Below are 23,098 nucleotides of genomic sequence, written 5' to 3'. Positions count from 1 at the left end.
CTGCCTGGCCGGTTCATGTTGTGACACGCAGAGCAGCAGCGAAAGCTCTTCAAAGCCCAGCGTGTAACCTTGTGCTGGAACAAGGTTGGCTCAGATCAGACCTAGCTGCTATAGTCGGTGTTTCTGAAAAATAGACACCTTTGGGCCCAGCCTGAGGTTTGGTTAGAGCAGTCCCACTGCTTCTGTCTGATAATCAAGTCCACCTTGAAGTTATAAGAATGAAAGTAGGTTAGGGGTTTGGGGTTCCTGAGAAACTTAAACATAGACCTGCCATATGAGCCAGTAATTTTACTCATAGGTGTATATAAAAAATAATTGAAAATAGGTATTCAGACCAAAAATCGTACACCCGTGTTCATGGCAGCACCATTCAGAATAGCCCGAAGATGAAAACACCCCATATATCCATCAATGGATGAAGAGATACACAAAATGTAGTATATCCACAAAATGGAATTATTTGCCATAAAAAGTAACAGGATACTGATGGACAGATGCTATAATATGGATGAACCCTGAAGACATTATGCTAAGTGGAAGAAGCCAGATATTGTAAGGTTCCATTTATAGGAAATGTCCAGAACAGACAAATCCGTAGTAACAGTGGATCAGTAGCTGCCAGGAGCTAGAAAGAGGGAAGAACGGGGAGTGACTGCTTATGGGGACAGGGTTTCCTTGTGGGGTGATGAAAATGTTTAGGAACTAGACATTGCGATGGTTGCAGAACATTGTGCATGTACTAAATGCCCTGAATTGTATACTTTAAAATGGTCAAACAGGGGCACCTGGCTGGCTCAGTGGGTTAAAGCCTCTGCCTTCTGCTCAGGTCATGATCCCTGGGCCCAGGGATCGAGCCCCGCATCGGGCTCTCTGGTCCGCAGGGAGCCTGCTTCCTCCTCCCTCTCTGCCTGCTTCTCTGCCCACTTGTGATCTATGTCTGTCAAATAAATAAATAAAATCTTTTAAAAAATAAAAATAAAATAAAATGGTCAAACAATGAATTTGATGTTATGTGAATTTTACCACAATAAAAAAAAATGAGGTGGGGAAAATAATATTTTCTATAAAAGAAAAGGCATCATGTAACAGTAAAGCACTCACAGCTAGCCAATGAATGAACGTGTGATTGTGTTTGTTTTAATATAACAAGGTAAGTGATCTCTACCAAAAGGAAGTGTACTCTAGCAGCTGCTTCAGGTTACATTCTCATGATATCAGTGATATTTTAATTTCCGGATAGATTGTTTCATAACTGAAAAAGAAAATCCGAACTTTTTAAGGGAGTAGAGTCTACTGGTTAGAATTGAATCTGCTGGGTGCTCTATTTCCGGTAGAGCCAGATGTTAATTCTTTGGAAACATCTGTCTCTGTTGCTATCGCATATATCCACGTGCAGGTGAGGGGTTCACATGCCCTGAGGAGCTGTGAGAAAATCATCCAATGGTTGATTGGGTGCAATGCTCTATTCCTTCTGGAAACCCAAGGTCTAGTGGCAAACAGTCTTGCAAGATAAATAGTGAAGTTGTGACTAAAAATGTAGAAACACATTTCTCAGTGGCTTCTCTTCTCTGACATGGTCGCTTGGAGAAGGATACCAGCCCTTTCCAGCAATACTGCCAATTTTTGAAACCAACCACTAGCCACTCTCCTGTTGAGACTGAAAGACAGGCTTCCTATCTTATAGTCACAGCTTTTTTTACAATTTAAAAAAATGGCATTATTTCGCTCACTTACCAACCTTCATGCCAAATACGTTGGGGCTATTTATAAAAATCACTATTATCCAGAAAGGACAATAATTCCTCACCCTCAGACATATTCAAAAGAATATGCCAGAAGCTCTAGGAACAATTCCAAAAGAGGAGTTAAAAAAACCCTTTTTTGGAATGATGGAAAATATAATTTAAGTAAGTGATTCCCCTGTCCAAGTAACTATTCACCACTCAAGAAAGGACACCACCCATCTAGGTATATTTATTTAAAAATCAGTCACGTAACTCGGTGGTTAAACCTTGTGCTAATTTTCTAACAAAGATGACAACACATCCAACATTCTTGCCATACAACTCCATTTTGCCTCCTCAGTAATATAAAATAGGTCAATTCTAATTATTTCTTACACATAAACATAAAACAGGCATAGGTTTTTCATATCTTCCTTTCCCATACTAGAAAAAGAAGGGGATTCCCTAGCCCTCCTGCGACACAAATCCCTTATATGTGTGTAATGTTTGAAACGCCCCAAAGCACTTTGACCCACTTTTATCTCCTTCTCTGCTCACAATAGCCTGACTAGGAACACCCAGTATCACCCTCACTCCCCTCCTGTCTCACACTGGGAGGCTGATGGGGAGAAAAGTGACACACTCTAAGCCTCATTCAGCCTGGCCAGCTGCAGAGCCAGCACCCGGAATGACCCTCTTTTGACTCTGAGTCCAGTGCTCCTTCCGATAGGCCACAATTGTGCTAGTGCCCCGGATGTCCAGACTTAAAAAACAAGTAGCTAACTAACTGTGCTTAACCATGAGGCACACAGAGTCCAACAGTCTGGTGGGCTGGTTGGTCGGTCGGTCGATTTCTCCAGAATTTTTGCAGCTGGCTCTCATCTTGAAGTTCACCAGCTCTTAGACTGATTCTGGTAAGATGTTCCATACTTTGAGATCAGCCCCTGGTTTGTCAAATGTTCCAGGTGGCTGATGTAGAAATTAGAAAAGAGGAGCCAAGCTTATGGCAATATTTACATGATGCGTAAAACCCCAGACGTTCCCTTAACGTGAGTTAGATACAAAGAGGCGACTTTCTTGGGTGATGAAATGTGCCTCTCATGTGGAAAGTTTTGTGTGAAACGAGTCATGTGGAATTGCATTGTTGGTGGGTTTTGTTGTTGTTGTTGTTGTTGTTAGCGGAAAACATGACTTTAATTACCGGTTGTATTTTTCTCAGCCGCTGAGAAAGATCCCCGAGCTGCTGGTGACCAGCTGTGACCTTACTCAGCTTATCTGAAGTCAGAAGCCCGTGCTGTCTTCAAGACACAAGCCAGCACCCATAGAAATTTCTTACACCTTGCTGGCTGCCCCGGACTCATTTATGGGCAGTCTATTTATATGACACTAACAAAAAGCTTTGCCTGTAAATCTGAGATTCTTTCTGAGAAACGCAAAACATCCTGCCCAGTCCTTCTCCTTTAGTTCCCCTCAGAGCTTTTAAAGACGAGGGATATTTTTTAGTTCTATTGCCTGTAAATGGACTGCCCCTTGCCAGAAACAGGTACCTTGAATGTGAGTTCTGTTTCTCCAGAGAGGCTGAAGGCTGCAAAGTCTCAATTTCTTCCTGCATCTTAACATTTTCTGACCCAAACTGGGTGGATGCAGTTCTCTTTCCCTCAGAATACTGGAGTGCATGCTTGGACCTGCTGTTTCCAGAAACCATGGTCCTGGCCAGCTGGCTAGCCAGGTAGCCTGGCTCCTGATGCAAATAATGTCACCCAAGCCTCTGTCTCCAAACTCCTGTGTCAGCTGCTAAGGAAAGCAGGGCTAGCTCATGGGAGGATTCAGGGAAAGGCAGCTGCTGAGTCAAAATCACAGAATCGAAGGTCTAGAAACAGAAGCTGTGTCACCGAGGTTCCTGTCTCTTGCTTTAGGAATTAGCTTTCTCCTGGCTATGGAAGGGTGATGCCAGGCCTGCCCAGAAGGAGAAAGGAGGAGGAAATATAAACGAGCGGAAGCCACTCCCCCTGTCCATCGATTCTGTGTCAAGCAAGTTTGCCCTTAGGATTGTTTCCCTTGTCTTTGCTGTCATAAGAAAAATTCTCTTAAGTGGTGAGGTCATCCACTTCTCTGTCTAAACCATACGAATCATATCAGACTGTTTGCTGGTCGTTTTGGCTAGTTTGCCAGAGAGGGGATGTGGAATGGGTGCAGGAAACTGGTGAGAGCACAACCTCGTTGAGCCTCGCGCAAGTTCGTATCTGTAACATGCGAGCATTTATACAGAAGGATCTGTCCTGAGGATTAAATTATAGAACAAATGCATTCAGTTTCTGTCCACACACGAGCATTTCAGTTTTAGGCTGTTGGAGGAAGGAGCATCGAAACTTCTTTAAGAATGCTTTGAAGGTTTAGGAATGTTGTCCTGGTCCAGACGGCCTCCCTGTCTTTCATGACTTCTTCCTTCCGAGTTTAAAGACATCCCTTCTGCACAGGTTTGCCTGTAGCAGTTTCTGTGTCTCCCCCAACAGGATCTCTTTCTGGTCAAAAGAACCTAATACAAGAATGAGAAAATACACGTATATGAGGGGTTGTCCCCCGCATTTGAACTCTGAAGAGGGGCAGGCTTTATTAGTTCCCATCAGTACTGGGAGTGTAAGGGACCGGCTAGGAGAGCAGAGGTTCAAGTGGAGATGTTGGCACAGTCCGATAAGAGCATGGGCTTCGTTTTCCAATCTGTAAAATGGACAAAATCATCTTAGAGGTTTTGTGGGGAGTTACATGAAATGACAGAGCAGGCTTTGTGGTCAATGTCATCACGGTTCTTTCTATCAAAGAGTTTAGTTGTCTGATTCACGGACTGGTGTCTATGTCATGAAGGTTATGGATAATGAGGGATGTCTCACGGACATGCCTGTGGGTACAGGCCTGTGCACTGATCATACCCCCACCAACAGACACCCCTGGACAGCCGGGGGCCTAGATATGGGCACACCTGTGGTGCCATCACCCCTTAGGACAGACCCATATTCAGGGAAACAGCCTTGGCCTGCCTGGATAAGGTAGTTTGGGATCCTGGGTACCTGGCTTTTGTTCTGGGAGAGGCACAGGCTCTGGGTGGGTCCCTTGGTCTTACCCTATAAGTAGGGACAGCACCAGGACAGAGCCAGCCCAGGACCCTCTAAACCATAGGCAGAGCAGGGACATATAATGAGATCTGGGGGATATAATGAGATCATATCTAAATTGCCCCCATCTTATAGCCACAGGACCTACATTCAACCTCAGAAACGGTCAATTTCCCAGAATCTTGAAGTGGACCCCGGCAGAAATAATGGCCGAAACACTGCATTTAAGTCATTCCTGAGCCAGTCCTTGTTTGGGAACTTTTATGCCTCTCTGGTAGAAACCCACTAAATTTCGGGGTCATCCCTGCCCTTCCCAAGGCCGCTCTGGGCAAGAAGTCAATGAGTACTTTATGGACTAGGAGATACACAATGAATGCCTTTTGGACCATTCCTCAGGTGTTCCTTCACCCCAAATGTCTGCTAAGGTCCTCAGGGAAAGCAAAGGAAGTTACTGCCTCGAAGTTAAACCCAACTGTAAGAGGGGAGGCTGCTCTGCAGGGCTCCGCCGGGCCAGGGGTGATGCCCTTAAGGCAAAACTCATCCTCTGTAATTTAGGAACTCCGTATATTTTGGAGGGCAGAAAGGGCCAGGGGCTCTGATTTAGAAAGGCTAACACCTATTGCCTTAGGCAGTTTTCTCTCCAAGAATCACACAGAGTCTTTGCTAATTTGTTACAACCATTAAGACATTGGGTTTGGGGGCTATTTAACTTCTCCTGGGACAACCATATTTGACCCAATAGGCTCACAGGGGGGAAGGCGCAATGAGTTCTGATGGAAAATATGAACGAACTCTAGACCTCCATTGCTGTCTTGGGTCCCCAAAAGATTTGTTCCTCCATGTGCCTCTTCTTCGTGATTTAACCTTCTCCATACATTAGGGAGCAAATAATACTCTATTGACAGCCGGCTAGGAAATGTTTCTGAAAAGCCTTCTGACAAACCCCCAGTATAACCCCAGCATGGAATAATAGCATTTTCCTAGGGAGATGTTTCTTTTGACGAATTACTCTCTTGGTAAATTTCACCCCTTCCAAACAGTACCAGCCGTGTTTCTAGCTTGGCCAGCGGTGGTGAAAAACACCGGAAGTTCTCCCTGTTTGGGTTTCCAGACTATCTTCCTCTATCTCCCATCCTTCTTTCCCCAGCTCCTTTTCTTCCGGCTTCCCCTCCTTCTGTGCCCTCCCTCCACTTGCCCTATCCTATCTTCCTTACTCCTCCCAGCCCTTCCTTCCCATCTTTCCCTCCCCAGCTTGGTTCAAAGGAAGTACCTGGCCCCTTTGGTCCTACAGCATCCTGGCTTCATCCCATCACAGCACAGGTGACACTGTAATTGTCCCTCCCTCATGTACTGCTCAAGAATGTGAGCCCTTTGAGGCAAGGGACACAGCTAACTTATCCAGTATCTCCAACACCTAGCGCGTCATATCCCGATGGCTTGCTAAATGTATGTAATTTAAATGAGTATGCCACCATCTGGCTATGTCCAAGTCTCTTTCCTTCATTTCTGAGGGTGGCCAGCTGGATTTGCAGCCCTCCAGGATTGGAAGGATCTATACACGGAGTAGGGCAGATACCTCTGGCTCAGACCGACTTGTCAGAACCAAGGACCTGGGCCTTGCTACACACTGCGCTAACTTGGAATGGCTAGATAATATCACAGTATGGGTTACTGAGTGACTTGAACTAGCTGGAGGGTGTGTGTGGGGTGGGGTGATCGGGACACACCATTACCTGTTGGATGTCAGCCACGTAGCCTGCTCACAGAGGGGGCAAGCAGGACAGTGCTTGTACCTCTCAGTGAGGAACTTGAACTTGAGCAACAGCAGATACTTAGTGGGTGCCCATTCTCGTCAGGCATGAGCTGGGGTCACAGAGAACGTCAGCGAGAATTGGACAGGTATGGGTTCAAATCCCAATTCGGCTATCTCTTGTATCCGTCATCAGGATCCTGGCATGAACCACATAAACTCCCTGAGCTTCATTTACCTTATCTGAAAAATGGGGCCAATTATGCCCACACCTCCCTGGGTTGCAGGGGGAATGAAGTGCCATAAAATATGCAAAGCACGTAGCAAAGTACCTAGTCCCAAATAGCTGTAAGATAATAGTAGCATTTGCTGAGAGGCATTGGGGGTTAAAAGCGGTTAAAAGGATTTTGTCATATCAAGATTTTTTTTTAATGCAAAGTTGCATACGCTAAATTTTTAAAAACACTTTTTAAAAATACTGTATTAGTCTATCGATCTATTTCTTTAGAGCAAGCAGGGGAAGGGGCAGAGGGAGAGAGAGCCTCAAGCAGACTTCTTGCTGAGCAATCTCATGATCCTGACTGAGATCATGACCTGAGCCAAAATCAAGTGTCAGACACTTAACCAACTGAGCCACTCAGGTGGCCCACATATGCTAAGTTCTAAATGGGTTATACTGATCATTGCTTCAGGGATCTAGAGTGGAGAGCATGGCTACTATGAGAAATATAACGCAAGCCGCATATGTAATTTTAAATTTTCTAGTAGCCATATTAGAAAAAGTTTTAAAAAGGTGAAATTGATTTTAACAATCTGGTTTATTAAGCCCAATATACCCCAAATATCATTTCAACATGTAACTGATGTAATGATTATTAAAGAGATATCTTACATTCTTCTTCTTTGGTACGAAGTCTTAAAAATCCAGCGTGCATTTTACATTCGTGGCCGTCTCAATTCAGTTGCTGAATTGTCATCAGAGAGACCTGGTCTGTATTTAGATGTCATAAAATTTAGAGTTGAAAAGTGGTTCACAAAAGTAGATTCCAAACACACTTAAATATTTCCCACTAAATGAATCAAGTATCACTCTTTAAATTTATTAAAATTAAATAAAATTAAAAAATGAAGTTCCTTAGTGTCACTCGCCACATTTCAAGGCCACATTTCAAGTGCTCAATAGCTACATGGAACTAGTGGCTCTTTCCTGGGCCCATCCATGGGAAATAGACAGAAGCCTTGAATGGCTGGTTACAAGGAAAGGATTAAGGAACAGCATTCCAGGCAGGTGCAACAGCCTCAAGGTGGGCATACCCCCGGTGTGTGCCCAGGACAACACGGGACCTAGTTTGATCAGAACCTGGTCAAGGGTTTGGATCCTCGGTTATGACATTATAATTTTATTCTGCTGCTAAAAAGGAACCCTGGAGTATTCGTTTTAAGATTTTATTTACTTATTTATGTGTTTATTTAGAAAGAGAGAGCACACAAGTGGCAGGAGGGGCAGAGGAAGAGAGAGAATCTCAAGCAGACCCCCCACCGAGTGTGGAGCCCAAGTGGGACTCGATCTCATGACCCTGAGATCATGACCGAAACTGAAATCAAAACTCGGATGCTTAACCTACTGAGCCATTGAGGCACCTGGTACTGGAGTATTTTTGAGCAGGGGGTGGGTGACTTTTGTACTGTTTTAGGAAGATCCATCTGGTTCCCATGAGGGGATGGAGAGGGGAGAGTCGGCAGCCAGGGAAAGCAGCTTGGAGGTGGCTGTGGTAATTCAGACGCAGAGATAGCAGCTGGCAAAGTGAAGAGAAGAACCCTCCAGAGACTTCTCAAAGCCCAGTTTAGGGGCTTAGAAAGCGATGAGGCTCTTCAGGGCAAGGGTGAGGAAAGGGGCAAGGTGGCGGGAGGCTTGGGGGCTGCGTACTTGGGGGACTGGGTTAACATGGAAAGGCTCAAGGGACCAGGGTGCTGGTGCTTATCAGAAAGTAATTCCCCTTAGACAAGTAGCTGAATCCAGGCCCAGGAGACTGTGTTTTTTATGGATTTTTTTTTTTTAAGGCAAATGTACAATTTATAACACTGACTCCACCCTCTGAATCACACAGTGACCCTGGACTTTGCCCAGAGTTTCTGAGATTGTGGAAGACACTCCTTAGCTCTAGGGAACTCCTTGGGGTGTGGGGTCTAGGTCGGAGCAGAGTTAAGGACTTCTCAGTAGTCGGAGGAAAGGTCTAACCTTCTACTCCCTGGCTAGTTTTTTTTGTACACCTGACACCTTCTCTGGGAAAAGCACTACTTCTACCTTGAGTTCAGGTTTTGTTAGATGCAAGGGGGAAGGCTCTGCTGGAAAGGAAGCTGGTCCCTGGGCCCCCCTAATCCACAAAATGGACTGAGTTACTGTCATCTCCCATCTCCAAATGTCAGTGGTCCAGGTCAAAAGCAAACCTCCGGGGGCCGCTGGCACATAGTCAGATCTGACCTGGCACTAGGAAACATACCTGACACTGCATTGTCTGGACATGTGGGGATTGCCTGCTTGGACCAGGCCCTGTGCTACTTGTGGGGGAACAAAAGGAGAATGAGGTCACGAGGAGCTCACTGTGGGCACAGGCAACTGGTCAGCCAGCCATTACTGTGCTAAGTGATGGCAGCAGGGACAGCTGCCCAGGGACACGAGAGCTAGAACATCTCCACCAGCCACAGAGCTCCGTGTGGGGCCTCTTTGGAAGTACAATTTTTTGGGGGTTTTTTGTTTGTTTGTTTGTTTTAAGATTATTTATTTATTTATTTATTTGAGAGAGACAGCGAGAGTACACGAACAGGGGGAGGGACTCCCCACTGAACGTGGAGCCCAACGCGGGGCTTGATCGCAGGACCCTGAGATCATGACCTGAGCTGAAATCAGACGCTTGACAGACTAAGTCATCCAGGGGCCACTGGACGCAGAGTTTTGAAAGAAGAAGAAGGGGCTGGGAAGGAGGGCCCTGTAACACCCAGATGAAGCCCGGGAGCCGTGGAAGGAAAATGGACTAATAGTGAGAGTATGGCGGTGGTCATTGCTCGATGCTGGGCGCTGTCCAAGAGCACCTTATCTGTTAGCCTGCTCCCCAGTTCTCAGACGAGGAAACCAAAGCTCTGAGCGGTAAAATGCTCTTGCCAAGGTCAGGCTCGAGAGCTGGTGCTGATTCGAATCCAGAAATGACCAGCTCATGCCTCCCCTCTCAGCGCCCAGTACACTCCAGGGTTGGCAAATCCCCCGGCCTCTTACTGGGAGCCCTCGGGACCTCCACACGGATCTACGAACATTAGGTTTTATTCCTGTCTTGATAAGTGGACCGAAGTCATGTCTTAGGGTGGTCATGAGGGCCTCCCTGTGGCTGCCGGGGATAACTGGAAGGGTCAAACAGGTGGTTCCATTAGGACATGAAGGGGATCCCTAAAGGACATGAAGTGACAGTCAGAGCCCTGCCCAGCACGGCAGCGGCCAGCGTGGAGGTGAGTGGTGGAAGGGAGCTCCAGCCCCGGATGTGTCCGGCAGGTCCGAGCCTCCTGGCAGGGTGGGTCGGAGCAGCCACTTCCTCCCAGGGCTGGCGGGGCGGCAGATGTGGGTTTTTCTAGGTCAGGCGGGTCTGTCTTCTGCAGGCCTGAGCAAGCTCCGTTTGTATAAACTGTAGACTTCGCGGCGTGCTGTGTAAACACTGACTATCTCCCCCTCCAACGCTTCCTCTGGGGAGACTTCTCCAAGTGGGATGCTTGGTTCTGACTTCCTTATCAACTTCAAGCTTCCCACCCTGATAGAAGGAAGCTATTAAAGTCCATTTCCTGGCATTGCCTTGACCTCTCCAGGGCAGCCTTGCATCGGAGTGAATGTCCCTTAGAGGAGAATATTTTTTCACCTTCAAAAAGCCGTCACCCAGCCTCAACTCCCCCACATCAAACAAGCCTGCAGGCATTTTGAAAATGTGTTTAGCCAAAGCCTTCTGCCCTTAACGTTGACTTCCTACCGCAGCTGGTTTCAGCCCATTTACCTGGCTTGGCGGCCCAGCTGTCTCTGTTTCTGGACTTTGTTCATGCCCAACGTCAGTCTCTCTCTCTTACCATCCCTCCCACAGGTCCTGTTTACCCCTTTTAAACTTTTCTCTATACTTCCTGCCTCCCTCTCACCCTTCTGGTTGTAAGAGTCCTACCGTCCTCTCTTCCCAAGTGCTAGGAAAGTAAGGAAGATGAGAAAAAAAGAAATGGTCAAGATTTAGCTTAAAAAAAAAAAAAATCCAAATGTTCCCAAACACTCCATTTTTCTCCCTCTCATCTGAACTCCTATGGAAATCATGTCTTTGCCACACGGCTGGGGACTTGGGGTCGCCATGCTCCAGGATAGTCCCCAGTGAGTCTCTACTAGTACTCACACCCTTGGGTAGCCCCTCTCCAGATGAGCAGGGCCGGCCTGTGTAACCAGTGGGTTATGGTGACGTGGAGTTTCACGATACAGCAACCGTGTCTCTGCCTCGCTGTCTTGGATCACTCCCCGGAGGGGAAGCCAGCCACCATACCGTGAGGACACTTGGGCAGGGGTCCAGGTAAGGAAAGAAATGAAGCCTCCTGCCCAGGGCCAGCACCAACATGCTGGGAGGGGAGGGAGCCACCTTGGAAGCAGACCCCAGCCACAGCTGTCTGCCAGTCCTTGACAGGCTCTGAGCTAGAACCATGAAGCGATATGCTCCTGCCCAGTTCCAGGCCCAAGAAAACTATGAGAGATCAGTGTGTGTTGTTGCACAAGGCTGTGGAATCGGTGGGGGGAGGGGGAGGCGGTGTCATTTGTCATGCAGCAAGACATAACTAACCCAGAACTTCAAAATGCAAATGACACTAACAATGGCCATTAGCATTACTGAGTGCTTGAGAAGTACCAGGCCTGGCTGAGCACTTCATAAACGATATCTCATTTAACAGTATAGCCAATGGTAATAATCACATCAATGAACACCCGACCAAGTGGCAGAAACTGCCCTCAGAGCTTCACACGTACTCCATCCCAGGCTCGGCAGTGGCCCCTACGAAGTAGTCAGTAGGATGATGAGTATCATTTCCATTTTCCACTTCAAGAGACTGAGATGGGACGAGGTTGAGGAACGGGTCCGGCGCACCTAGAGCCGAGCCTGGAAGTCAGCCTGGCTCTAAAGCCCGTGACCTCTCCCCATTCTTCCCAACGCTGTTTACTCTCTTCTGGGTGGCTCTCGGCTTCCCCGTACAAGCAGGATCTTTCCCTGGCGACTGTGTCCTTTGCCCTGGATTCTCCACCACCATGTGCACATCATAAGTGCCCGACAAATGCTTGCATATGTACGTATCCCTTAGCTCAGCACTCAGCCTTCAGCCGCTGGATTGGGGCACTAATCCCACGGAAATACGGTAAAGCTTTTCCAGAGCAAAGCCACCACCGCACGAGATGACATCGCGGCAGGAAAAAATGCACTTTTGTAGACAGACTCCTGCAGGAGTTGGACCTGTGGCCCCCCACACGCCTTGTTCCTCTGAGGCTTCTCTCCTGTCCATTCCCGGGTGCCTAGCTCCCACCAGGGGCCTGGGGGATGTTAAAAGTACCTTCATCGGGGAGACGAAGCGCTGGCGTCAGTTTCATTCGAAAGCACGATCACTCGGGTTCCACGCAAATGTCAGCCCGCGTCAGCTTCTGTGTTTTGGTCTGGGGGTCCAGGCTGGGAGACCCTGGGAAAAAAGAAGGTATGAAATCTGCCCAACTGAGTCCTTGTTGAAGACGGTCACCGTATGGAATGCAAGAGGGAGCCTGATGGAAGGGATGTCCCGCAAACCTCCTCCGAGTGGTTCCGTTGTGTCACTTTGCTCCAACATTGACCTGCCTTTCAATAATTGCTTTAAAAATTCAATTTACAGGGGTGCCGGGGGGCTCCGTCGGTTAAGCATCCGACTCTTGATTTTGGCTGAAGTCATGATCTCAGGTTCGTGAGATCGAGCCCCTCGTCGGGCTCTGAGCTCAGTGGGGGGAGTGTGCTTGGGATTCTCTCCCTCTCCTTCCGCCTCTCCCCCCCCCAATAAATAAATACATCTCTAAAAAAAAAACCCTCATAAGTGGAGATACAATGTGAGGGGCTTAGGGGGTAGGAAAGGAATAAATGAAACAAGATGGGATCGGGAGAGAGACAAACCATAAGAGACTCTTAATCTCACACAAAAAACTGAGGGTTGCCTGGGGGGGAGGGGGGTGGGGAGAATGTAGTGAGGTTATGGACATAGGGGAAGGTATGTGCTATGGTGAGTGCTGTGAAGTGTGTAAACCTGGCAATTCACAGATCTGTACCTCTGGGGCTAATAATACATTATATGTTTATAAAAAAATTTAAAAATTATTAAAAAAAACAAAAAAAAAACCAAAACACCTCATTTATGACACATTTGTTGAGGTCCTGCTAGGAGCCGAACCCCAGCCCATAAAGATTCATATGACATATGCCCCTGCTTCTGAGGGGCACGTCTAGTGAGGAAGACTGATAAAAAGAGGAATGTATTATCAGACCACTTTAAAGGCCTGGACATGGGAGAAGGAGAGCAGTTGCTGGGCTGCTGTTTTCAAATAGGAACATCATGGTCATGGTCACTCGAATGTCATCTCTGTGGCCTGCTTGGCCTCTCGCCTTTGGAAGCGGGATGCCTGGCTCCATGAGGAGAGTTGCTTTTACATCCTGTTCCAAGAGCTTCTTGTCTTTCCTGGAAAGACAGAAGGAGAAGAAAGCCCAGGCTCTTGTCCCAACCTGCTGCTCTCCATGGAGCTGTGAGTGGCCCCTGGGAAGCGGTCTGTAGAACCCAAGCTATGTCAGGCTGGTGGACACCCCTCACCACCCTGAACCCTCCACAGACTCCTGTTCCCTCAGCTTTCCAGAACTGACTGACCCATGCCTAGCCTTGGAAGCCTGCAGGTGTTGGGTCTGGGCTAGGAGCTGGGGATTTGAATGTACTTAGGATATGTCCCAGGCAGGGGGGTGGGGGTCGGGGCTCAGGTTTATAAATTACCCCATGGTGCGGAATCTGGGGTCACTAAAGCCAGCTGCGAGCACAATTTTAACTCCCTAGGGAGGCACTCGGTGTTCTAGAGGGTTCTCAAGGAGCCTCCACATTCAGCTGTGTGTCGGTGCCCGGCCTCAAAGCAAGGACGTGCTGAAGCCCTTCTTAGGGTCAGCACCCCACCTGCAAGAGTTCCCCGGGGCTGCCCTAACAAAGTAGCCAAACTGCAGCAGCAGAAATGCCTTGTCTCGGTTGTGGAGGCTCAAGTTCTAAATCAAGGTGTGGGCAGGGCTGCACTCTCTCCCCAGCTCTGGGGGAGAATCCCCCTTTGCTGCTACTGCCTCTGGTGTCCGCTGCACTTCTTGGCACCCCCGGCTTGTGGATGCATCACTCCACCCCCACGGCCCTCCCCTCCCTGTGCATCTTCACATCGCCTTCCCTGGGTCCAAATTTCCCCCTTGGATAAGGACTCGGAGCATCTCAGATTAACCTGACCCTGTGGAGACCCTATTTCCAGATAAGGTCACATTCTGAAGTACTGGGTGTCAGGACTTAGATATATCTTTTTGGAGGGGACACAACTCAATCCATACCAGACCAGACCGTTCTTGGCAAGGCTCGTAGCCAAGGCAGGAGACAGAAAGAGTCAGAGACAAGAGACCAGAGAGTACTAGAATAGACAAGGTCACGGAGGAGAGAGGAAGAAAAAGACTCAAGAGCAAACACAGCTGGACAAGGTGGCCTTGAACAGGAGAAATGACACCTTAGGCTCTTGAGGAGGCGTTTGTGGCGGTGGGGAGGAGGGGGCGGGGAGGACTCAAGGCTGCCAGGTGGTGGGGGAGGGGAAGGCTTAGCCAAACTCATACCGGGCGGCCTGTGGAGGATGAGTGGGTTGGGGGTTTGCTCAAGCCTGAGAAGAGGGCTGATGTGTGGGAGACCCGCAGAGGGAGCTGCCAAGTTCAATGAGGGGCTGACCCAAATCTGATAGCAGCCCAGGACTGTGGAGACCAGGTTTCACAACTGGGGTTTTCCTCAGTTTCTCTTCAGCAACTGCACACGGAATTACCCTGCCTGGGGGGCTGTGAGGGTCCGCCGGCTGGGTGGCGGGTGGTGGGGCGGTGCTCAAAGAGGCTGTGGAGAAGTTAGTTCATTCCAACGACTTGCAGTCCAGGCCCAGTGGGGTGGGAAATGTGGGCAGGGAGGGCCCGGAGGGCTGGCCGCTGGCAGCGAGGGGCATTTGAGAGAGCGTGAGGGAAACAGCTGGAAGGGCTGGAAGCAGCTCGAAGCAGCTCGCACGGCCAGGAGTGGAAAGCCAGGTTTTGAAGGAGGCCTATTTCTGGGTGAAGAAAGCTCCAGGGGGTGGCCTGGAGCATGGGTGTCTGACGTGAAGAGGCAGCAGAGATCCTAGGGAATTTATGAGATTGGGACATCGGATGGGTCACCTGGGGGTGGGGGACGGGCTCTGAAGTCACCCAACATTGAAGACTGAATACCGGGGCGAAACCTGGAGACCCGGTATCTGGCAGAATGAGCCCCAGAGGAGGAGGGCTTGTAGCATCTGAGTGGGGGAGTGTGGGAGGAAGCAGGAAGCCACCGCTCTGGGCGTGAGGGAGGGGGCAGGGGAGAAGCGAGGGAGGTGGTGCCCTCGGGCTGGCTGCCCAGTTCCCCAGGCAGGCTGAGTTCTGCAGGGAGAGGAACTGAGGGAGGAGGACAGAGGGGAGTTTGTTCAGGAAGGGGGCTTCTGGAGCATGGCCGAGATGGGGAGGGAGGGGGGTCGTGGACAAGGGTACAATGCAGGGGCAGGGTGAGGGCTGTGAAGAGGTTGCTGGAGCCCCTCGCTATGCCCCTGGGGATGTTTGCAGTCTGGAGGGGTTGTGGTGTTCCCGCTCCGGCTCCCAGAGCAGCCAGGGTCACAAGCGGGCACCGGCGCACCAGGGCCAAAGAGGAAGGAAACGCGACTCTGCTGGGGTGCAGGGAGCTGTTACCGAAGCAGGGCTTTGGGGCTGCAACAATGGCAAAGGATGTGGAGGAGAGGATTCAGGTAGAGGGAGAGGCCAGAGCCAAATGCAGGTTCAACGTGCGCCCAGGAGAAAGCAAGTCACCTGAACTGACCATCGAACAGGGTCTTCGGGAGTGTCCTTAGAATGGCAGGATGAGGGCTGCGGTCCTTAGGTGCGTGCGAGGCAACTGGGAGTCACAGAAGGTTTTGGAAGAAGGGATGCTAGCATGCCAGCCATCCTTGAGGAAGATAAATTCTCAGGCTTTGAATTAAAAAAAAAAAATTTGTCTGTAGAGCAGCCTTGGCTTTGAACCTAGCAGAGCTGCCTGGCTGCCGAAGAGAGACAGAGGGTGCAAAAGGACAGAGCTACTGTTTCCAAGGCAGGGGTGACAACTCATGTTACTGGGGAAAGAGAAAGCCAGCAAGGAGGGAGCAAAGCAGGGCATGGGGAGAGAGGTAGAGAAGCTGAGTTTAGACCTGTGGGAGCCGGGAGAAATAAGGGGGAGGGGAGTGGGATTTGGAACAGCCTGTCTAAATACGAAAGGGAAAACTTCAGATGTCAAAATCCTCACAGGTGTCCCCACTTTCATTTCCTTTGCTTATCCAAGATCAGTCATCGTCCTGCGCCCTTCGAGAAGGAGGCTTCCCTGGGAAAGCCAGAGGCAGAAGGCAGCTGGGCGGAACTCTGGAAAGCCCCTTGCTTTGGAAAGTCACAGTAGGACAGACACATTGTCTGGGTCTCCCCCATCTGTTCCTCCCCATCTGTTGTCTTCTAGAAGCCGAAGGAGGGGCTGAAGGTCCAGAAGACCGAGTCTGTGCCTGTCATGGGAACACTAGGGACCCTGAAACCCTAGAGGCAGGGAGACGTTGGTAACCTGTGTCCCCTAGGATCATCAAGCTGGTGTTCACCTGGGCCGAAGCAGCCCAGGGCAGCCTGTGGAGGGTTCCCTCTAGAACCAACCTGCCTAGGGGGAAAATCTCAGCTCTGCTACTTACTGCTCAAGGCTACCCGACCTGAGCTGGTTATTCAAAGTCTCTTTGACTCAGTTTCTTCACCTGTAAAATGGGGATCATAACTGTGGCTTTCTCATAGGGCCACGGTGGAGGAAGAAAACTTCAGGCAGCGAGAAGAAACCTTTCCTACCGTTGAGCTGCTGCACGTCTCTTGTGTTTTCACTCCACAGACATTTATAACAAGCTTACAGGGGCATTTGCAATGCAGTAGGAGTTATGTACTGGGATGCCTGGGTGGCTCAGTTGGTTAAGCGTCTGCCTTCGGTGTGGGTCATGATCTCAGGGGCCTGGGATCAAGCCCGCATCAGGCTCCCTGCTCAGCGGGAAGCCTGCTTCTCCCTCTCCCACTCTCCCTGCTTGTGTTCCCTCTCTCACTGTGTCAAATAAATAAATAAAATCTTAAAAAGAAGAAGAAGAAGCAAGCCCTGTCCTCAGGGGGCTGATAGTCCAGTTAGGAATACAGACAGACAGAGACAGACAGCATGGAGGGAAGCACATAATTACCAACTGTGCTGTAGCGTGTGTCAGAATTTTCTTCCTTTCAAAAGCTGAATAATATGAGGCTGTATGTGTAGACCTCATTTTACTCATCTGCTCATCCCTGGATGGACACATGAGCTGCCTCCACCTCTGGGCTATTGGGACCAAAGCTGCTATGAATGTGGGTATAAAAATTCTATCTTTTCCTTGAATGAGAAAAAAAATGTATTCAATGAAAATGGACCCAGAAGAGGCATAACGGAAGGACCTACCCCAGTCTTGGCGGGAGGAGTCAGGGGAGATTTTTGCCTGAGGAAGTCGCATATTGGCTAGAACCTCAAAGATGAGAAGCTGGCCAGGTAAAAGGTCAGTGAGGAAGAATGTTGGCTACATGTGACAGCCCTGTGGCAGAAAGAGGCTTGGGTTTTCCAGAAATGGAAAGGGGGCCAGTGTGGCCGGGGCATAAAGACGAGGGAGAGGGACATGGGATGCGTCTCAGGGTCATGTAGCAGTCATTACAAATGGGCTGCGTCCTAAGGGCTACGGCGCCCAGTTGATGTCCTCAAAGCAGAAAGGTGAAATGCCCAATATTAAAAATAATTTTTCTGGTCACCATGAGCAGAAAGCATTGGAAACTAGAAGTAAGTGTGGGAGCAGGAATGAATGGGACCCGATTAGGCTCCGTTGTTGTTGCCCAAGCAAGAGATTCTGGTAACTTGGATTTAGCTGGTGGCAGGGGAGATGGTAGAAGTTGATGTTAAAAGAAATGCTAAGGAGAAATGCCAAGGGCTGTCCGGTGGACGCCCAGCTTGGGGGTTGAGCAAGTGGGTGGGCGTTCGTCTTATTTGCTGAGATAGGGAGCAGTCAAGGAGGCCCAGGTTTGAGACGCATGGGGAATTATTCACTTTGGGACATCACAAAGCTGAGATTTCCAAATAACATGGGGGCGGTTAAGGTGAAGTCAACATAGGGCATGTGTCTCTCAGAAGAGAGGGCTTGTGTGACATTAGCTATGGCTGGACAGGCAGACTGGATCATGTTGAAGGTAACAACAGAAGCCAGAGTTCACTGAACCATCAGGACCTGAGAGCTGTTACCGTGGTCTTCATTTATAGTTGGTGACAATGAAACACAGATAGACTATGACATTTGCCTTGGCTCAAACAACTCGTATAGGATAAGCCTGGGAGCCTTAACCCAGTCAGTCAGGCCATAGCATCTGCCTGTTCGTTCTGCGACCTGGGAGTGCTAGGACGGTGGGTGTGCCTGGCCCAAACTTTTCCTTTTATGAATGAAAAAAAATCAAGAATAAGTCACTTGCCCCAGGGCCAAACCAACTAACTCTTGCAGGCTTGGGACCAGAATCCACGTTTCCTGCCTCCTGGTACGTCCCTTTTCATTTCAAGACATGCTCACCTCTTTTCCCATATTAGATAGTACTAAATTTTTAAAAATTTGCTTTTTTCTCTTTCTAAACTTTCGGGAGTGAGTGTGCCTATTATAGTGGGAAAAAAAGAGACGTGTAAACGCAAGGACATTGATATTATTTAGCAGAACCCTGCTAAACCTGAGTCTGGTTTAAGGGAGGCACACTGTGGTGTTCTATGGGGAGGAGGTTCAGAAGATGAGACAGTATTGTCATATTTGCCTTTGACAATTTCAAGCAAGTGTTTCCGGGAAATTTTCTCCCTGGACCCACTGTGGGAACTCCACTCCTTAAGATGGAAAGGATGGAAAGGGGGACTTTCCTAGTTATAGGACGGCAGACTGGGAATGACTAGGAGGTCTCACTTAGGTCAGGTTATTCTGAAGTCCCTTAAGTCCCATCCACATCCCTCCCTCCTCCCTGCCTCCCTTCCTCACCCATCTCACCTGGAGGTGACGGAGGTGCTGGAAGGAGAGAGGCCATCCAGGCTTGCAGAACGAGACATCCTTCTACTTTCAAGCTAAGCTGATCCATTCAGATGGACAGAAGGACTCTGATCAATGGTCTTATAAGGACGGCAAGATGTTTGTCAAAGTCAAATACATTTCACCGTACTGTTCTCTCTCTGCAAGGTATCACGCACTGAAAGGAGACAACGTGGGTTTGATTTCGATAGAGTTACTTATCTTGACGAGGGTTCAGAGAGCTCATTTTTTCCTTTCTCCCCCGCCTGGTTCTGTTCATCAAGCCGTCTCCCACTCATCGTTTCATAGATAATTTATTTATTCCCCAAGTGACTTCAAAAAAGTTGTTGTGGCTTACCAAAAGAAAAAAAGCCCACACAATAAAACCAATAGTACATGAACTCAAATGGGCAAACAGAGTGGAGAAAAAAATGAAATGTTAATTCCTGTTGCTTCAAGAGAGGCTAATGCTGGAGTGGGAGGGTTCTGCTGGGCAGGATGTGAAAGGAAACAGGATACACATCTCTCCTGATCAGGGAAAAGGAAACATTGTGGGTGTTTGTTTGTTTGTTTGTTTTTTAGGGAAGACTAAATTTTTGTTGGTACTACACTTTGAAAGAAATCTCTCCTAGGGTACATAGCGGGCGAACAGAATGGACAATATATTGGCAACAGTTTTTGGATCAAATCATAATTTTTTCAAAAAGAAATTCATGTGGCTAGTTCTTACGATGACTTCTTTTTTTAAAGATTTTATTTATTTATTTGACAGACAGAGATCACAAGTAAGCAGAAAGAGGAGGAAGCAGGCTCTCTGCTGAGCAGAGAGCCCGATGCGGGGCTCGATCCCAGGACCCTGAGATCATGACCTGAGCCGAAGGCAGAGGCTTAACCCACTGAGCCACCCAGGCGCCCCCAGTCACTCTGATTTTTAATAGGATGCATTTTGGGTGAATCCTATGACATGCAAGTGGACATTCGACCTCTATGCCTACACTGATAATTAAGGGGGAATAGGGGACACAGTTATCCAGACATGAACCCACTTAAGTTATTTGATCTCTTTATTTATACCCCGTCTCTTTTCACAATTAAGTCAGTGCAGCATACAGAAGAGGCATAATATAAAATGGTGAATTATAAATTTAAAATCGGGACAAGGAAAACAAAGTAAATATGGAGTCAAGACCAGGGTGGGTATAGGGTGAGGTTGGCCAGAAGGAAGATAGGATGGCAATAAAGTCCTTCTATTGTTACAACTTGGCTGCGTATTTGCTCAGGGCTTCCTGGAGGAGAAGAAGCAAAGTTCACTTTTTCCCCCCCGCTCTGGTCCACAAACGTCTGGCTGAAGCACAACCGTAGCTTGTAGCCATCACCTCCACCCAGAACTAAGGATGATATCGTTTGCTCTTTGTGACCCAACGATAGTCACCCAAGGCCTCCACTTCCAAGTTCTAGGAGCTCTGGGGGTTTTTCTCTGCATTGCTCTGGGCTGTTTCTGTTCTCAGATCTACCCCAGGCTCCCACCGCCTGCTTCGTTTGTCTCCTTCGTAACTTCAGCTCAACTATAGCTTTACCTCTTCGTGGGCCTGATTCCTCCCGGGGGCGTCTCTTCAGATCTGGCCGCGTCTACTAGTCTGCTCGCTGGCTCATGGGGCTCTGTCCAAGAGCACTAATCTGGTTCCCAAGGTCATCCTTTTATATGCGGCCATGGTCTAGTTTGCTGGCCAGTCTACGGACTGGTGGCCTTGGTCGGGTACTGTCTCAGATCACTTAACCATGATGGGTCAAGTAACATGGTCCAAAATACCAGACGGGTAGGGGTGGATGGGGGAGGCAGGGGGGATGTGGAAGGAGCCATGGGTGAAAGCGTTTTCCCTGCAATGAGATGCAAGGGTGGCAGACGATCCTTTCTCTATTCATCTGGGACAGTGACTGAGTATAAGCCTGGGAACACTGGTCGCCCTCCCGGCTCTGTTACATCAGTTCACAATCTGTCTTTATGAAAAAAAATCTCTTCTTCTGAGTGGCTGACGTCATTCTCTTTGAAAGTATGTTAAAGGCCCTGCATTGAACAATCCTCTTATTTTTTGTTCTTTTTAAGATTTATTTACTTATTTGGGGGAGGTGGGTGAGCTGGGAGCCTGACACGGGGTTTGATCTCAAGACTCTGAGATCACGACCCTGAGATCACCACCGGAGCTGAAACCAAGAATCTGCTGCCTGACCGACTTTGCCATACAGGCACCCCAGCAATCCTTTAAAATATATTAGGCGTATGGATTTCTGAATGTGTTTCACTATAGTCCCTTCCTTGCATTAAAAAAAAAAAAAATGTCGTATTGATTTAGAGTCTGTGGAACAAGTCTTTTTGGACTCTTGATTCTCAGATGGAGGACATCAACTGGAAGGAAACCCGTTAGAAACAACGGGTCTCAGCCTAACACCGACTGCTGAATAAGATTCTGCATTTCAACAAGATCCCCAGGGGACCAGTGTGGGCATTACCATCTGAGAAGCATCTTGTAGAGCAAGCTTGGGGAAGCAATGAGGACTTTGACCAGGAACTGAGGCTTCGAGAGGTGATGTGTCTTACCTGCAGTTGCCCGATGGGTCAGGAATAGATTTGTGCTCAGAATCCAGTTCTTGGGTCCTAGTCCTATTCTCTCTCTCTGATGCCCCATAACGTCTCCCACAGCTAGGAAATGAAGGGGCTTGATTAGATTAGTGTTAGAGGAGTAAATTAACACACAATTAGGGTGATCATGTAATTTATCACCCAAACATGGTCACTTTGAGACCACAAGTGGAACTATTTCAGGAGAAGAGATGCCAAGTGACACAGGTGGTCATCCTACAGATGTAAAGATTCTTCTAGTTTGCAGTTCTGATCTGCTAACTAACCTCAACATCATAAATATCCATAAACTGGATGATCTTAAAGTCCTAACTTTTAAATAAAACCCAGTTCTCAAGTAAACACACACACACACACACACACACAATCTCACTATAATAGATAAATCATAGATAAATTGTGATCTAACCTAATCAAGAAAAAAAGGGAGCCCAAATCAACAAAATAGAGTGGAGAAACATTTAAAAGGATTCTGTAATTACTTCGCTAAAACCCATTCCAATAAATTTGAAAGCCTGGATGAAATGAGTGCTTTCCTGGCTGTCTGTCATGCACCAATGCAGTGGCCTCGCTGGGGCTGGGAGCTATAGCTCATGGCTTTTTGTCAAGTCATTTTCCTGTGAGTCAACCGGACTTCAGAATTTGGTTTCTGAAACCGTTTTCCAGCACTTTAAGTCAGAGCTAAGATATCTGGATAGCGTGGGAGGAACTTGGTTCTTCCACCAGGATGGGAACGAGATTATCTGCAGAGATGGTCTCTGATTGTGCCTCTTATAGCAAATGCCTGCCTGTCCTCTGTGACAGCAGCTTCATGGGCTACTCTCCAGCTTCCCGGCTCTAGAAATGAAACACAGACATGTCCTTGACCCTGAGAATCCTGAGTCTTGGACCTGGGAGGTCTCATCCTGTCAGAGATTGGTTAGTTCTAGCGCCTCCCTTTACAGATGAAGAAACTGACAAGGGGAAGGAAGTAACTGCCAAGTTGAGCCTAATTTCAAGTTTTGTGTTTACTACTATAGCCTCTTTAATGTTGTTAATATTAATAATAGTAACAAGTGATGTTTATTCATTTCTTTACTCCTTCATCTGCCCTTAATACCTGTATGAGGCAGGCAGTCTTACACCATCCCCATTTTACAGGAACTGAAACACAGAGGGGTTAAGTGTTTTACCCAGAGACACACAGCCAGAGTAGAGACTAGAGCCCGAGTGATCTGATTCCAGAGTCTGTATATACCCTTACCTCCATTTTCTACAACAAGAGTTCTCATACTCTACTGAGATGACCTATATCTCTATGTATACCAGGGAGCCACTAGGCATGGTCATTTTGAAGAAAGTGTCCCAAGAGACACGAGAGAAACTATGGTTTACCTGATACTCACCACCTGTCAGTTACTATTCTAAGTGCTTTTACATGCATCAGCTCAGTAATCTTACAGCCCAATGCCCCCT

General features: G+C 48.1%; 1 protein-coding gene across 1 annotated transcript in view; it reads left to right on the top strand.

Annotated features, from left to right (window-relative positions):
* Nucleotides 1–10,010: 10,010 nt before the first annotated feature.
* LOC308357208 (uncharacterized protein) overlaps nt 10,011–23,098 on the top strand; it is a gene marked incomplete at both ends in the record, with an annotated part of 28,960 nt that continues 15,872 nt past the window's right edge. The window contains 2 exons of the mRNA XM_080826673.1: nt 10,011–10,082; nt 10,597–10,666. Coding sequence (XP_080682799.1) covers nt 10,011–10,082; nt 10,597–10,666 — 142 coding nt within the window. The remainder of the gene's footprint in view (nt 10,083–10,596; nt 10,667–23,098) is intronic.

Source organism: Martes martes (genome assembly GCF_963455335.1).
Source record: "Martes martes genome assembly, chromosome: 16".
NCBI lineage: Eukaryota > Metazoa > Chordata > Mammalia > Carnivora > Mustelidae > Martes > Martes martes.
The sequence above is the reverse complement of the archived record's forward strand: the minus strand, read 5'-3'. Positions and strand labels throughout refer to the sequence as shown.